General features: G+C 39.3%; 1 protein-coding gene across 1 annotated transcript in view; it reads right to left on the bottom strand.

Moving 5' to 3' along the window:
- HCN1 (hyperpolarization activated cyclic nucleotide gated potassium channel 1) overlaps positions 1-17,148 on the bottom strand; it is a 130,945-nt gene that overhangs the window by 88,358 nt on the left and 25,439 nt on the right. Inside the window, exon 2 of the mRNA XM_053448076.1 lies at positions 9,328-9,751. Within this exon, the coding sequence (XP_053304051.1) occupies positions 9,328-9,751 (424 nt within the window). The remainder of the gene's footprint in view (positions 1-9,327; positions 9,752-17,148) is intronic.

Genomic DNA, 17,148 nt, shown 5'->3' with positions numbered 1-17,148 from the left:
GTGTTTGGCAGATCTGTAGGCAGAGCACTCGTTGGGATGTTATGTTTTGTTCCTGACACATGTCTCTGCTCGTGAGCTGTGGTAACTTAAAAAGCCGTGGAGAAGTTTCATTAGTACATTAGTAGTTTGTAGTACAAAAAATTGAATAAAATATATATATTTCGAGGTCGATAGATCTTTCAAATTCAAAATTTTCCAGTCTATCTCAAATGCGACTGAGCCAGATAAGGCCAAAATCCCAGCCTTTAGGCACATGCCCTTTTCCGTTACAAGGTAGGAAAAAAATATTTTGGGTAGTAGCAATAAACTCTCTTTAAAATACCATGTGTACTTTTGAATACTATTTCTTCACCAAAAGCTATCTAGTTTATTTTTTAAAGCATTCTCAGTATTTGTTTTCACCACTTCTACTGTTGGTGAATTCTGGAGCTTTTTGGTCCTTACCTAGAAGAACATCCTTTTTTTCCCTTTGAGATGGACTTGTGGCTCCACTCATTTTAATAAGTGGACTCATGTTATCTGCTCCATCCGCTGTGTGAACATTTCCCCTGCAAGTTCCTCATATGGACCTCTAATGCTCTGTCCTAGAGTAAATAAATGAAGCTAAACTTATGTAGATATTGATGTCCTTTTAATGCAAGTTAGTAATGTGTTAGTTTTCGCAGTTGCTACTTAACACTGTCCATTGTCCCTGAGTTTGGAGTCAAGAGTCCTCATTTCTGATCCCATCTAGTGTTGTATAGTTTAGCTACTCAAATAAATGACTTACAGTCACCAATGTTGAATCTCATGTGCCGTTTCATTAAACATTCTGTCAGATTTTGTTATATACGCCTGCAATCACACATCACGAAGTGATTGATATTTAAAAAATGCGATTAATATACTTTTGTAGCATGCTATAGCTATCTTCATTATACTTAGGAGAGCCGTCATGGCTTTAGTCCCAAACCCTGGCTTGAACTCGCCTAGTAAATAGGGGAGAACTGTGAGAGCTGGCCAAAATGGCTTTTCCCATGTGGTATTTGGTGGCTGGGTCTGGCACGTCCGACTTGTGCCTTGCCACACTGTGCTGTTATTCCCTCTCAATAGACTTTGAATTTACAACATTCTCAAGATGGGATCTCAAGACTTCTCTTTTGGTAATGGTGTTTAGGAAAATAGTAATGCACACACATGGCCAAAATTATTTTCACTGGTGTAATATCTCATGTATAATACACAAGTAAACATAACTTGACATGTACAAATCTTCCTTTCAATCCAGTTCTAAATTAAGCATGTGTGCTATAACCAAGATATTTCTTTTTTTTAATCCAATAGATTAATTTTTACTTGACTGGCGAATTCCCCAATTACTTACATATTTATCATTTTCTCTACCATATATTCTTCTCTACAACAATCACTTATTCCTCCTAACCCGCTGGGATTCCCATTATCTGTTTGCTATATCCCTGCATGACAAATGCACATTTAAGTGAATAAAGAAATGTTTTTTAAGTGGCTTAGCTGCCAACCCAGTCTCCCAATTTGCAGAAGGTTAAAACATCTTAATAATTATGCTGCCGTTAAATTTCAAATGTAACAATTATGTTTAATTTAAGACACTCATCCATCTCAGAACTAGACATAGAAAAAGAGACATAGAATTTGACGGCAGATGGGAACCATTCATCCCTTTTAGTCTGTTTTCCTGCTATAAAAACTAAAACCTTAATCAGTCCTTATATTCAGTGTAGACATATGCACCCCATCTTCCAAACTCCCTACTTGGTTACATAAATACCTATCAATAAGTCAAACATTCATGCAAAGAGCCCTGCTTCAGCCATACCTCTAATCACACCCCCTAAAACAAAAGTGCCTTTCTTTGGCCATTTTAAAGGACTGGATGTATGTGAGATATTATCTAATTAAATGGTTTGCTGTAAATATATTTGAACTTACTCCTGCATTTTAACTGGCCTTATGACATCACATTTGTAGAGTACCGGCCAGGGGCTGAAGCAGGCCTGGCACTTAAAGGTCAGTGGCCGCCAAGTAATGTATGGCTAGATACACATGGCCGCGTGTTACATTTTTAAGCATGCACCGTGCATCTGTTCATATGTAGCTGTCAGCCACACACTGCGGTAACTGATCTGCCGCTGGAGTGGTAGATTGGGTAAGTATGGGGACCTATTGGCCAGAGGCCCACCGGGCATTTACCCTATATGCCAGACAGCAGTCCCAGTCTGTATGTCACAACATGTGAAATCCTCTTTCCGCAAACCCTTATTGATAAAAAACATGCATTTTGTAGAGATGTTCTAGACATGAAATGGTCATTTCTACTTTATGACCTTGAATGTACTTGTGTGAAGTGCAATATATTTTGTATTTAGCATGTTGTGACACGATGGGAATTAGGCCTAATATAGCAAAGAAAAATAAACATTGCAAAATTCTATAAAAGTACATTTACAAAAAAAGCATTTTGTAAAGTTTTTATTTTTGAAACCGGCAGTTGCTTCATGTTGATAAAATCCTTTTACGAGAGGAAAAATCATGCATGATGTATTAGGCCTCCCACAGTTATTGGACATATTCCACCAGGTACAAGATCAAAAGGAACAGCGGTAAGTGCAACCGAGGGTACCCAACATCAGCCCCGACACCCACACACAAGCCTAGAGTGACTGGACACGTTCAGTGTTTGTGGACACGCTGCAGGATTTTAATGTTTATTTGGGTTCATCTCTGCTTGATTTCTCTTTCTATCCTCTCAATGCGGTTTGTAAAAATCAATCAATCTAAGGCTCTTAATAAATGTTGAAAGTCTATAACCAGAATTAACGGGTGGCCATATCATCAGCACAGCATGAAGCTGTAGATACAGAGACTAGTTGTGAGTTCTCTGATTTATAATATACTTTATTCAGCTTTTGCTTTTTCATTTATTTCAATGAAATTTGCTTTAACCAGACAGTCCAAAACAATTTAATAAACAACATTAAAGTAGATCTTCCACCTTCCAAAATCCTTAACACTATCCTATACACTAAAATCTACCGTATTTGCTCGATTATAAGACAAGGTTTTTTTCAGAGCAAGTGCTCTGAAAAATATCCCTTGTCTTATATTCAAGGTCATCTTATAATCAGACCTCAAACAGAGGTCTGACTACAAGACTAAGATCCAGATCCTGGACCTGGATCCTCCTCTCTGGCAGCTACTGCTGGCACTTCCTCTGGGGCTTCTATGACGGAACGACAGTATCACATGACCTTCCTGTGCTCCACCATAGAAGCCCCGGCGGAAGTGCCGCCAGCAGAGGCGGTTGTCTGTGCGCATCCTGCAGCCGGTGAACGTTTGTGAGATGCCCACAGACAATCTCCACTGCTGCCAGCTTCTATGACAGAGCACCGGCGTGACATGACGTTCTGGTGCTCAGTCATAGAAACCCAGGCGGAAGCACCGGCCAGCAACAGTGGAGGTTGTCTGCGCACAGACCTCCACCGGCTGCCCCCACTAGACACCAGGGAGTCTGCACGCGGGACAAGTCTAGGGATGCATCGGTAAGTCGGGGCATGTGGGGGGTAAGAGTGGCATCAGGGGTATAATGGTTTTCTGGAGGCAGAGTGGCATATAGGGTGTTAAAAGGCATATCTGGGGACAGAGTGGCAAATAGCGGTTGTGTAAGGCATATCTGGGGGACAGATGTGCATAACTGGGGGCAGAGTGGCAAATAAAAGGAAATTTTAAAAAATGCAGTTTTCTCAATCATAGTTTTTATTAAATATGAAATAATAGTTTACATGTGAATTAATATTTACTAGTAAAACATTTCTCCTATAAGGTAGTCTTATATTCTGGCATTTTCTTTTTTTCCTAAATTAATATTCAGATATTGGGTGGGTCACACCTTATATAACACCATCGGAGGAATCAGACTATCTCAGGATCTGCATGCGGGAATATCACCATACTTGGGACGTCTCCAGTTTACTCAGAGGCTCAGAAGGGCCCTTTCTAAACATTTTTGAACCAACATAGGGAGACAGGAATGCAGCAGGGTCACCTAGTGTTACGCACATGACCCCGAGGTGAAACCAAAGCTGCTCGCACAATGTGTATGTATGTGTTTCATGAATGTGTAAACTTTTGTGTGTTAGCATAGATATGTATGTGTAAATTTGTTAGCATAGATGTGTATGTGTAAATGTTATACATACAGTATATATTGCAGAGTGTGTGGTGGTCGGCAAGGGGAAAATACAATCTGTTTGTGGGCAGTGATGGGACAGACCAGCTGTTTGAGTGTAATGGTGGTGCACAGATAAGCTGTTTGGGGCACTGACACGCTAGGGCAAAGATGGCACAATCATTCTGTTTGGGTGTTAGAATGGCACTTATAAGCTGCTTGGGGCAAAGGTGGAACTTACAAGCTGTTTGAGGGTAAAGGTGGCACTGTGGGACATTCTGCTTTGTGATGTGGGAGCCCCAGGGCAATTTTCACACCAGGACCCTGTGGTTTATAGCTATACACCTGCTCTTAGAACAATGAATGAATAATTACCTGGTATCCCGGTAGGCCAGCTCCATGGTATGATTTCCCAGGTATAAAGTTCCTCGTTATGATTATTCTTCCTCATTGTGTTCTCTCTTCTAATGTTAAGTTGATCATAGTTAGTGTATCATGTTTGCCTCTATTTTCCTCCTTATCAGATGATGTTAAGATGTCTCAAAACACAAGAAATCCTAGGACTCTTAGTTGGCGCTATGTGCTGACACTATGTGCCTTCTTTGTGTTTGTCTTATCTCTCTCCTGACTCTCTTGTGTGTATACTTCACTTTGTCATTCTGTCTCTCTTTTTTCTGTTTTGGTTCCTGAGTTTCTTTTCTTTCTGCGTATGTCTTGTTCTCTAAATAAAGTGTTTTTTTCTCTTCCTGTGTTTCCTGCTGTGTTTGTATCACTATTCCAGTTGGCAACAATATACTGTGATATCATCAAAATTCAGCAACACAGACAGGATTAACCATCGAGTTATAGAAAATCTGCAACATTTTTACTGTTCAAAATAACAAATAAGTTATATGGTAAGATGTCATATACTTGATTTCTCTGTTTAAGTTAAAGTGGATGGAATAGTATTATGGCAGAAAAATGCTATTTTATGTCAAGCTGTATTATATATTAATAATTCATAAATTTTAAGACAGATTATAAACTTGATATTAATAATGTATTATTTTGAAGACAGAGATTAAAAACTTGATACGATTTTAGACATTGAACAAATGTTTTCCACAAGAAAATAAAAAAAAATACTACAAAATACATCCCTCCATCCCATAAATGTCATTTTACATATTTATGAAAAAAACTGTAAATTAGATTTACTGAAATAATACTAGCTTATTGGACGCTCCAGCAAAAGGAATTTTCCCTACAGCACTATAAATATTGAGGTCATTTTGGGTGATTTCTCATATGTTTCATATTTAGAATTGGTTTTGCTTTGTTGGTTTGACAAATGAAATATGTATTAAATAAAGTATAATACACAAGAATGACTTTTGCAATTTTGCTTAGGTTGCAATAATTGTTTTTGTTTTTTTTTTTTATGCACATCGCCAGCCTTGCAGAAAATATGTATTCCCACTCTGTTAATGTATAAAAGTTAAAGTATAAAAATATGCTGAGGGACATTAGAATAATTATTAATAAAATTAAAGAAAAAATCCTGAGGGATAATAGAGACGTTATGTCTGCAAATAACTGATAAAGGGGTAAAACCGATTATCTTTTAGCAGCTTAAATAACTCTTATGGCGTTATATTAGCCGTATGCCCAAAAAATCTGGGGAGGGGCATCAGGCAATTACCCCCCACCCCAAGAACTGGGACAAAGTAGTAAGTCCAGAGGGCCAGAATTATCACTTTATGTTCTTAATTTTCATTGAGGAGACTGGGTTCAGCAGGGCCACGTAACATTGCATTGAGTGACCCCATGGCTGAGTAGATGAGGGTTTGTGGATGGGTATTAGCAGGGCCGGCCTTTGGGGTGTGCGACCTGTGCGACCGCACAGGGCGCCACACTCCAGGGGCGCCGCCGCGGGGTCCGCCGCCGCCGTCACCGCCACCCGACGACGATGCGGGGTCCGACGACGATGCGGGGTCCGACGACGACGCTGCAGCCGCGGGGTCCGCTGCCGCCCCCTCTGGACCTAGATTAAAACATCGTTTTTTTTGTTGTTGTTTTTTTAACTTTATTTAAAATCCTCCATGTTAAATAAAGTTTTTTTTAACTTTATTTAACATGGAGGATGTTAAATAAAGTTAAAACAAACAAACCCCCCCCCCAATGTTCTCATTTATGACCTGGGCAGGGGCGCCGAGCGGTTGCTCGTGAAGTTCTCAGCAACCGCTCGACGCCCCTTACTCTCCGTGACTTCGTCGCGGTGCTGGCATCTCAGTCCAGTGCTCAAGATGAGATGCCGGCAGGACTCCTCAAGGTAAGTTAGGATAAGGAGAAGGGGGGGGGGTAGTTTGAAGGGGCAGATGGGGGGGTAGTTTGAAGGGGCAGATGGGGGGTAGTTTGAAGGGGCAGAGGGGGGGTAGTTTGAAGGGGCAGAGGGGGGTAGTTTGAAGGGGCAGATGGGGGGGTAGTTTGAAGGGGCAGATGGGGGGGTAGTTTGAAGGGGCAGATGGGGGGGTAGTTTGAAGGGGCAGAGGGGGGTAGTTTGAAGGGGCAGGGGGGGTAGTTTGAAGGGGCAGAGGGGGGGTAGTTTGAAGGGACAGAGGGGGGGTAGTTTGAAGGGGCAGAGGGGGGTAGTGGGGGGGCGCCAGAGGAGTAGTTCGCAGAACACCTAAGGCCGGCTCTGGGTATTAGTGTGTGTATTGGTGTGTTTGTGTGTCTGGGCGTGTTTGTGTGTGTTAGTGTATTTGTTTCTCACTTATGTTAGTGTGTATATGGGTATGTTAGTTTTTGTTAGTATGTGCCCCTGGGTATGTTAGTGTGAGTGTCTGGTTGTGGTAGTCTGAATGTCTGGGGAAATTGTCATATGATTACAATATACATATCGATTCAAGGTCAAAGCAAATAACGTTCTTTAAAGAACTCCAGCTGACAAAACGAGATCCCATGAGGTTGAAAATAGCATAAAATTAGCTTTTTATTTACAGCAGAAATGTAAATTCTGATACTTTGATGAGTTTGTTTTTCAGTGACATAGATACACATATAATTAAAAATTAGGAATATTCATGTCATTTGTTTGCCTTTTTGCTCAATTTTGCCTTATTTAGCAGTGCTCTTCCAAGACTCATCGCTTTCATGCAGAGTGTTTCTATAGGAAATCCTCTGCAAGGAGCATACTTTTCCGTCTGATGACCTGTGAGCGCTAGCGTGTTAGATCCGTGTTAGCTGAATTCAATCCTAAACCTTGCAACCAGGGAAAATAATTTGGGAGCTTGAAAATAAGCACTCCTGCCGATGAATGGGCATTAGACCCGCGTGAGCAGTATTTCTAAATGCAATGTTTCTTGTTTGGCATTCGGTTAGCGATCAATGACGCAAATGTAGAAATATTTTACAGGCACATGCTAATAATTTTAGGCATTACTGCCCCTTTAAGTCAATTAATTCTCTAATAAAGCAACTCTTCTTTCAAAATGTATTCCTGCTTTATAAGTTCTTTAAAAAAATGAAATCAGTATTTCGTCCTATAATTCACTTTGCTTCAAAAATCCAATACTGAATTTATAATGTTGCACATTTAGCCATGTGAAATTAATAAAGCCATGCTCCCAAATGTACCTAGATGTAGATAGATTATCTATTTATGTTAAAATGATTTCCTTAACAGTAAATTCAGTTAATTTATAGATCTGACTCATGTGCAAGAGGTAATAAAAGCATAACCTTGGCAATTAGGAAAAAGTCATTATAAATCACATAGAAATGAGTCATTAGAAAACTGACACAGTCCGTGTTTTTGGTAGGTGCAGCGGGCACGATATCCAAAGAAGAGGTACTCAGCATTAACAGATATTTGGGGTTTTTGATTTGAAAGGTATTGTGTAAGCCAGATATCAATTAGATTTCTGTAGTTCTTTTACCACCTTCAACTGATTTAATTATTAACCCTTATTATTGTTGACATTGAGATGGTTCCAAGGACTGTTGACAAATTATATCTGCCATTGTGCAATGAATTTACACCGTTAATTTAAAAAAAGGATATATATATAGCTGTATTGGTACATCAGAAGAAGACACCTCTGAGGTCACTATAACTCTTTTCCTATGCTGGCCCAATAAAGGTATCAACTTTGACTACAGACTCCATCGATTGCTTGAAACATATTAAAATGTGGTGATGTATATCAGCTGATACACTTCCTCCTACTCAATCAATGTGAGTGTCAGACGTCACCCTGATAGAGGTAAATAAAGTATGTAGCTTGGTAAGGTTCATGGTATGAGTAGGCATTACCTTAGGCATTGTCCTTAGTCCTTCATCTAAATGCGTCCGGTGATTTTGCCTACCCAAGCAAGCACCCTAACACCTACTTGCGTTCCAGAGAAAAAACAAAAACAATAACTACTTTGGCTTATGATATAATGATATTTAGAATCCAGCAAACCGCCCATACACATAAGGTTCTACCTTTATGAAAAAATGATTTTCCTTTGTTTATTCTTTATTCAATGAAAATTGGAGTTATGTAGTTTTACGTATGAGCTTTTTTAAATCCATCCGCTACAAAACATCTGTTTCCTTCTTCATTGGTGATTCCACATTTCCCACCCAATTTACTATTTCAAGGATATATCAAATTCTAACAAGCACTTCCCTAAGCAGGGATAAAAATATTTTTCCAAAAAATCAAATTTTCACAGGTCCATCAAACTGATCTACAGGTTTGTAAATAGTGTTAAGTAGGTTATGCCTCTATATTGGAACAGTTGTGATATGGGTCTAAAGAAGAAGCAAAAAGTCTGAAATTCATAGGAAAAATCAGGTGGCTAAAGAATACTTTAAAAGATGTTCTAGGTAGATAGAGTGAATTAGGTTGCTTTAAAATAGTTGTTAACTGTCTTGCTTTGAACATAATCTGTGAGACTCATGTCCCAACCAACGATTAGTCGGCGGTTAAGACAGTTTGCATAAACAAAGCATTGCGCATGCACAATATAGGCTTTAATTTGGGAGTAAACTGGTAGAGCATTAAACAAGAAAACTTCCCATAATCCATATTACAATCACAAGCTATCCCAACAGCGCAGGACAGAATGCTGGCAACTTTAATGAATGAATACTGATTTATTGGTCTTACCTCTTCCCACTGATGAATGTATCGAATTAATCTTGAAAGTCTTAGGAGACGCAGTAAACTGAGGATTTTTGTAAATCTCACGATGCGTAGAGCTCGCGCAGTCTTGTATACTTCTGAATCCATCCCTTTCTCTACAATGAGAAAGATATAATCCACTGGAATCGATGAGATAAAGTCAACTACGAACCAGCTCTTCAAATAACTCATTTTTATGACTTTTGGATCTAGTATTATTTCAGAATTGTCTTCAATGACAATCCCAGTTCTAAAATTCATGAATAAGTCAAATAAAAAAACAGTGTCAGACGCAACGTTGAAGATAATCCACGGCGTTGTTGTTTGTTCTGTGAAGAAGGTTATTCCGACCGGAATTATGACAAGATTTCCGACCATCATAATGAGCATTATCAGGTCCCAATAAAACCTGTGGGGGGGATAAAAAGAGTGAAATATTCAAAAACAGAACTTTACATCATGTGTATTTTTTTTGTTCTTATTACATTTGCATGATAATAAAAGCAACTACTGTATTTTGCATGAATGCACTTTAATGAATCATTGTCCTAGGCAATCAAAAGCTGAGAGCAGCATAATTTGAGACATTCACATACACTGTCATTTAGCAAAACGAGAAAACATGAATAGTACGAATCTTGTATCCCCAGCCCCTCAAGCATAAATTCTGATAGAGTAAAACTGAGATTTCACCAAGCACCAGGCAGCCAAGCTAGGTCCCTGACGTTATCTCCATAGATTTAATACATCACAGTAACACTGCAAATATATATATATATATATATATATATATACACACAATATATACACACAATATATACACACAATATATATACACAATATATATACACAATATATATACACACACACAGTGTTATACTATGATGCAAAAGCTTGGGGTAACTTAAAAAGCTATTTTGGTCCATAAAAATTAGAAATACAATGTAGACGTTGTTAATATTGTGAATTACTATTGTAACTGGAAATGGCTGTTTTTTTATTGGAATCTCTTCATAGGTGTCCAGAGGCCCTTTATCACTCCCATCACTCCTGTGTTTAAATGGCATGTTGTGTGTAATGGCATAATGTAATGTATGAGTATGTGTAGGAGTGTGTGCGTGGCCTCAGGGCTCGAGAGGGTTTTATGAGTAAAACGGCATCCACCCCAAACAAACTATCATATAATTCTTTTATGATATTTTTTATTTCTTTGAGGCATACTTGTGAATTGTTTCTGTTTTGTTTATGGGGACACAGGGGAAGAAAAAACAGGCAACTCTGGAGGAAGAAGTCGTAACCCCATATAGAACAGAAGGGGAGGCAGGAATCGTATGGGCCTGAAAAGTGAAACGGCGGGAGAAAGAAACAAGAAATAAGACAGGTTTTAACAGCTATCAGGACACACACATTACACACACATTACAATGGTGACCACCTCATTAATCATTTTTGCCACAAAATACATGGAGAATGGGACGCATGCACACTGCTGCAGAATATATAAAGCAAGTATAATATAATAGCCGTTGGCATTATCGCTGTCCAAAACACGTTGGAGTATAACTTCTGTGTGTTTGTGTGGCGGGAGGTCATACTTTGGGGTTAGAACCAGGTCAGGACACTTGGCTGATAATCATGGTCATCTTAGATGTTACAGTTCGATAACGACGCAGAAAGCTGGGCCTGACTTTGAAATGGAAGATGAAAGTAGGGGCCTGTTTTGGTCGCTAGCAGTTTTTTACATTTTGGCGAACCTATTTGAGGAAGTAAAATGAAGTTGGATCTGAATACTACACACATTAAACCAACACTACACCAGCAAAACACTGCCTGCTGAATAGTGTATAGCTTTCTTTAGTGTACATGTTTGTTGGCGACTTGTAAAAACATGTTAGTCATACAAAATGAAAAGTCATTAAATGCATATTGCTAAAAAAAAAAGATTAAAAAGTCCATAACAACCCCGCAAGTACTACAATGAAAAAATAAAAAAAAGTCGAATGAATAAAGGTTTGAGGTTTAAATTCTTTCCCGGTTTCTGTGAGCTTTGTTTGTAGGTGAGTGTGTATAATAATATTTTACACTCACACTCGTAATCACACTTATACTTTTCTGTTTGACAGACACTGGTTTGACTAATCAGCTTGGAAAACACTTTGAAGTGCGTGCGGGCCGCAGGAGAATGTCAGTCAGACCATCTTACTTGACTCGGGTTTATCTTGGATAGGCCAGATTGTAAGCTTTGCGAGCAGGGCCTTTATATGATGTGTCAGTGTGTTTTAGAAGTCAGTTCTAGTTTTGTCATATTCTTTGAATTTACTTACTATAAAAAGGGCCGTGTCGTGTTGGTGCTACATAAATAAAATAATGAATATTCAGGCTATTATTATTATTATTATCTTTTATGAAGCACTGACAATTTAAGTAGCGCTTCTTACAATACATATATTCAATGGGTATGACTAGAATTGACAGTCTAAGACAAACCGATTGAGTAGGAGAGTATTTGTTTATGAGGGCAGAAATGTATGGAGGAGCCGTGTTATAGAGGGCCTTATTTGTTAGAACCAGGATTTTAAATTTAATTCTAAAGGTTTCACAGAGTCTGGAAGCAGAAGAGGAGCGACGTGCAAGGAAGATGAGCCTAGCAGCGGCATTTGGGACAGACTGCAGAGGAAAGAGTCGAGACAGTGGAGTGCCAACCAGAAGAGTGTTGCAGTAGTCAAGACGGGAAATGATAAGTGAATGAACCAGAGCTTTTTGTGGATTCTTGTGTAAGGAATGGGCGGATTGCAAGAGATGTTTATAGTTCATCATTTACCCCCGATTTCACTATTCTTAAATACTCTACATCAGAATTTAAATATATAACTTAAAACTTAATTGAAAAGCAGAAGTTTGCATACTGACTTGTGTCGTTTCTTAGAATGTGACATTAAACAATGGTCCTGAGTTCTGCTTTTTTTTAGATTTTTAGCATGGCATACTTGTCCTTTTATTAGGTTATACGATTGTGTAATTACAGCTCTACCGGGAAGGTATGGGGATATGTTCATTAAAATATACTGTTTAATGGTCTGTGACGAGACAATGTGTGATACACTGGTTTTGGGATTTCAGATAAATACCTAACCACAGGTTCATTAACCTTTTTTAAGTACAAACAGCAACTTCTAAGAGAGCAAATGGATCCACGTACAATGATCACAATGATAGTGATAGTATTGAGAAACCAATTAAGAATAGCTCTCAGAACTATCTCTTCGAAATCATATAATAGATGTGTACAAATACACAAAACTTAAGCAACCATTATAGAAAGTATTTATGGGCTGTAGGCATTCTTCTGTTTGGTAACATTAAGTATTGGGGTGCATTTAAAAGTCAAGTTGTGTGTATCCATATTGCTTCCACATACCACCATTACAGTTTTAAGGCTTAGCGTGTTGGTATGTGAAATTTCCATGTCTGCCAAGTTGATTTTTTAAAGTTTGTGAACAATCTTGAGAACATTTTAGAATGTGCATCTTTTTTTAGAACGTCGTGAATCTATGATTGCACTTCCATTTCTGAAAAGTTGCAGAACCAAAAGGTTACCATTAAGAATTATTTTTCCTTCTTTTTCATGTGCTCCAAGAGCCATGGTCTTGGGATATGGATTGTGGGATTCGCCACATGAAAGATGAAGGTGTGTGTGAATAGTAGGACTCATGAAATGGCTAAAATGGAAGATCAGTGGACTGAGCTATACTCGACTTCCATTAAATGAAGAATAAGAGCACTATTCTACAAGCCTGGTAGTCATGTGCAACACATACAGCCTTTTTCATGCTAAGTCCCCCAAAATTTAGATAAAAGTAGAATAAATTATTATTAGCACTTATTGTTTTTTTTAATTTTGTGTTGCCATAAAATCCAGTGGCGTTGGTTATGTAGCATACATCAGGAAAGAGCCTTGCAAGCAGCGATTATATAAACCTAGGATATTTATTTACAAACTGTTCTTTGCAAATAGTTTTTTGCAAACCCTTCACTACTATAAGAAGAGGACATTTATTGGAAGGTTGTCCATTTGTTATTTAATCACACAAGTCGATAGAAGGGATAATAAGAAAAAAACGAATTGTGTTCAGAAGGATTTGGGGTTACTGATTGAACAGGACCTCTTGTATGTAGAAGGAATATGTTCTCATTTGAATAATGCAAAGAGCTCTGCCAATTAAAATGCTTTCAGCAAGATATGCAGTGGCAATTAGAATGATTATTTTTTTTATTCATGCACTATTAAGTGATTTGAGTCACCCACGAAAATCTTATTTTGATTGCATTTAACAATTAACATGATTACCATGCTGTAAGATGTATATTTGATTTGCAATAAATTATGCAAAAAAGTGGAACTGAAAGAAAATATAAATTAAGGGAAAAAAGAAGACAAAATGAAATATAACTATTTTTGTAAGAGTAGTGATATATATCAATGAAACTGTATTTCACCATGGGTTGGTTCTGTCATTAAAAATGCAGACAGAATACATCATCCTTTTGCAGCAAGGATCATATCTTGTATCGCACCAAGATGTTCAAACTCCAAGTCAAGCTCTTATCAGAAACTGATCTTTAGAGGGTTCCCTCTACTTAGAAGGTGATTCCCTAGAGGAGGTTTGTCACGGAACTGAATAGTCTGTACAGGTTTTCCAAAAGGAAAACCTGTATGTCCCGTTACTGGGCTTGGAGGCGTGGACGGCAGAGAGACAGCTTCTGGGTCGGGGCAATATGAAAAAGGGGTAAACATAAAAACTGGGTACATAGGGGGTCCACAGACAACAGATGGTTCCAACACTTGGGGAAACTACACCGAATGTATATGAGAAATGTTCAGTAATATTTTCCTTCTCAACTTAGTTCACCGGTTTTAGCTGCCTGGTTAGGCTGAAATTGTTTCTAGGCGAACGGGTGGTTGGGCCGGTATGATATCCACAGCGGTGTATCTGAAGGGACGAGTCCGTCACAAGGTTCTAACAAAAATAATATTCCATTCTTAGCTACTTATTTGTATAATAGAAAATATCAATAAAATAGTCACAAAATAAATAAAATACTTTAATGGCTAAGACTCTCATGACCAATGATGTAGGAATACACTCAATATGGCAATAATGCCAGAACACATTGGAATGTCTACCTAGACATCTAGAATTGTCGCGGACCCAAACTCAAATGAGAGCTGCATGCTCAGCTTCCAGGCTCCCACCAAACTGGAAAATCCTGCAGAGCAGATCATTGAACAACTTGGCAAACACAAAAAACATGGGTAATTGAATTGCTACAGATGGGTACAGTGAGGAATGAGACACACTGAAGCAGACTCAATGGACTTAGTACTTAGTGAATAGAAGACATGTTCTGTTGTGATCAGTGATAGAAATCATTGAAAATAATTGATCCATGCATTTCGAGAAAAAATAAAGATTGCCAAAAAAAATAGTGTAATGTGTATGAACATATCTTTTATGGTATGAAGAGTACTGCGGATTGATGGTATACTGATTAAATTAGCACACGTAGAACTTAATGAGTACTCAGTTTTTCAAGAAAAATATATTTCATGTTGTATAGATGCACTGATGCCATGTATCAATAAACTATGGATATTCTGGAACACATGCAACAGCATCTAGTACAGCTCCAAAGCGCCATTGTGAAAGAATTGTTTTACGGCTTAGCATAGCTTTATATGTGGCTCAAAATAGGCCTATTTTTTATTAAAAAGTATAATTTTGAGTATGAAAATCTCTCTTAATCCTGTAATATGTCATTCCGCTTGATTTGATTTAAAAAGCAGAGGTCTTTTCAGGATTTGACATGGGATTAAGGATTTTCTCACTTGAGACAAAATGTTTACCACGTGATTAATCTAGGCCACGATATCTAACAAAACTGTGAGTCACACAGATAGGAGTGAATAGCAGTATTCCGTACTACCTGGAATCACTGAGACCTAAAGTCTCAGAAGCTTCAGTAACACATGCGATGCCTATATGAAATCATAACCAGCAGAGTTTTGTAAATTACCGTATTTGCTCGATTATAAGATGAGGTTTTTTTCAGAGGTATGACTATGAGACTAAGATCCAGATCCCCCGCAGCGCTGCAGGGTACCTGGATCCTCCTGTCTTATGCCTCCCCAAACTTACCGGTGCTTCGGACTCTCCGGTGTGTAGTCGGGGCAGCGGGTAGACGTCTACGTAGACGTCTAGGCAACTTCCGCTGCAGCCGGAAGGAGATGCGGTTAGCAGCCGGGGGTTGTCTGCGTCCATCGCGCATACACCCTCCGGCTGTCAGAGAGAATTCCCCGGTGTCAGAGACAAATGTGTAGTAGATACAGGTTAAAAGGCTGCTGGGGAGTCTCAGATATCTGCTATGATACCCTGATGCTAATCTCATGCATTGTCTTGGGGTTCAGGACCTAACCAACATTAACAGATCTTTAATACGTCTTATCACACTTACACGCTGCAGATGTGTTTTATTACGACTAATAAAAGGTGCTATGTTGGCTAGTCTCCTTTTTATCTTATAGATACATTTAGGAAAACAACATTCATATTTACACATTTTAACATAAAGGTGTTTTTTGGAAAGGCTTTCGTTGTATCATCTGTCTCTCTATGTCTTTATACTAATGGGCACATAATAAATTATGCCTTGGTAAAATGTTGAATTCGATATTCAATTCAAAAGCTTCTGATTATGAGAGGTGCAAAATAGACGATAAAACTTTTTCCAGTCTTTCCACCCAGAAATTAAAAAGAGAGGATGGGCAAACAGCTGCTACCGTGTTTCCCCGATAGTAAGACACCCCCGATAGTAAGACGTATCGGGAGTTTCAGAGGGGTCGGCTAATATAAGCCGTACCCCGAAAGTAAGACATATGTCTTACTTTCGGGGAAACACGGGGGATTTGCTGGAGCAGCAATAATGTTTTCCGTGGTCCATCAGGACCAGGGCCGGCCTTTGGGGTGTGCGACCTGTGCGACCGCACAGGGCGCCACACTCCAGGGGGCGCCGCCGCGGGGTCCGCCGCAGCGCGGTGCGACGCCACTGCCGTCGCGGGGTCCGCCGCAGCGCGGTCCTACGCCCCTGCCGCCCCTCCAGAGACGGACAGTAATGTCCGCCGCTGGAGGAGCAGGCTCGCAAGGGAGCAGTATCGGAGGTCTTTAACAGACCTCCGATACCGCTCCCTTGTGATCCCCAAGGCAACAGCTGCTGTGCGCCGGGGTTTGCTGCCAGATCCCGGCGCACAGCACTGAAGCCGCGCCCACCGGTCTCCGTGCCCTCTGACCCGGAAGAAGAGAAGACAGAAGAACTAAGAAGAAGAGCGAAGAGGCGGCAAAGAAACTGAAAGAGGAAAGGTAGGAAAGCATAGAGTGACAGTGAGAGTGGATTGGTGTATATGTGTGGATTAGTATATATGTGTGGTTTGGTATATATGTGTGTGGTTTGGTGTATATGTGTGGATTGGTATGCGTGTGGATTGGTATATATGGACAATTTTTTCCCAATATAAGACATACCCCGAAAGTAAGACATAGTGGGGCTTTTAGGGATAAAAAGAAAGTAAGACACTGTCTTACTTTCGGGGAAACACGGTAGAAGTGAAGCCCATAGCTGCCAGCGGTCTAAAATTTCCCAGGACAGTCTCAATAACATCGCTACAATTTCAGTCATATCATTTCCAATATTGCTATAATGTTATAATAATTAAATTTTTTATGTGATATAGGAAATAAGAATGCAGCATTA

Source organism: Spea bombifrons, chromosome 1 (genome assembly GCF_027358695.1).
Source record: "Spea bombifrons isolate aSpeBom1 chromosome 1, aSpeBom1.2.pri, whole genome shotgun sequence".
NCBI classification, from domain to species: domain Eukaryota; kingdom Metazoa; phylum Chordata; class Amphibia; order Anura; family Pelobatidae; genus Spea; species Spea bombifrons.
Note: the sequence above shows the minus strand (reverse complement) of the source record. Positions and strands in the feature narration are given on the sequence as shown.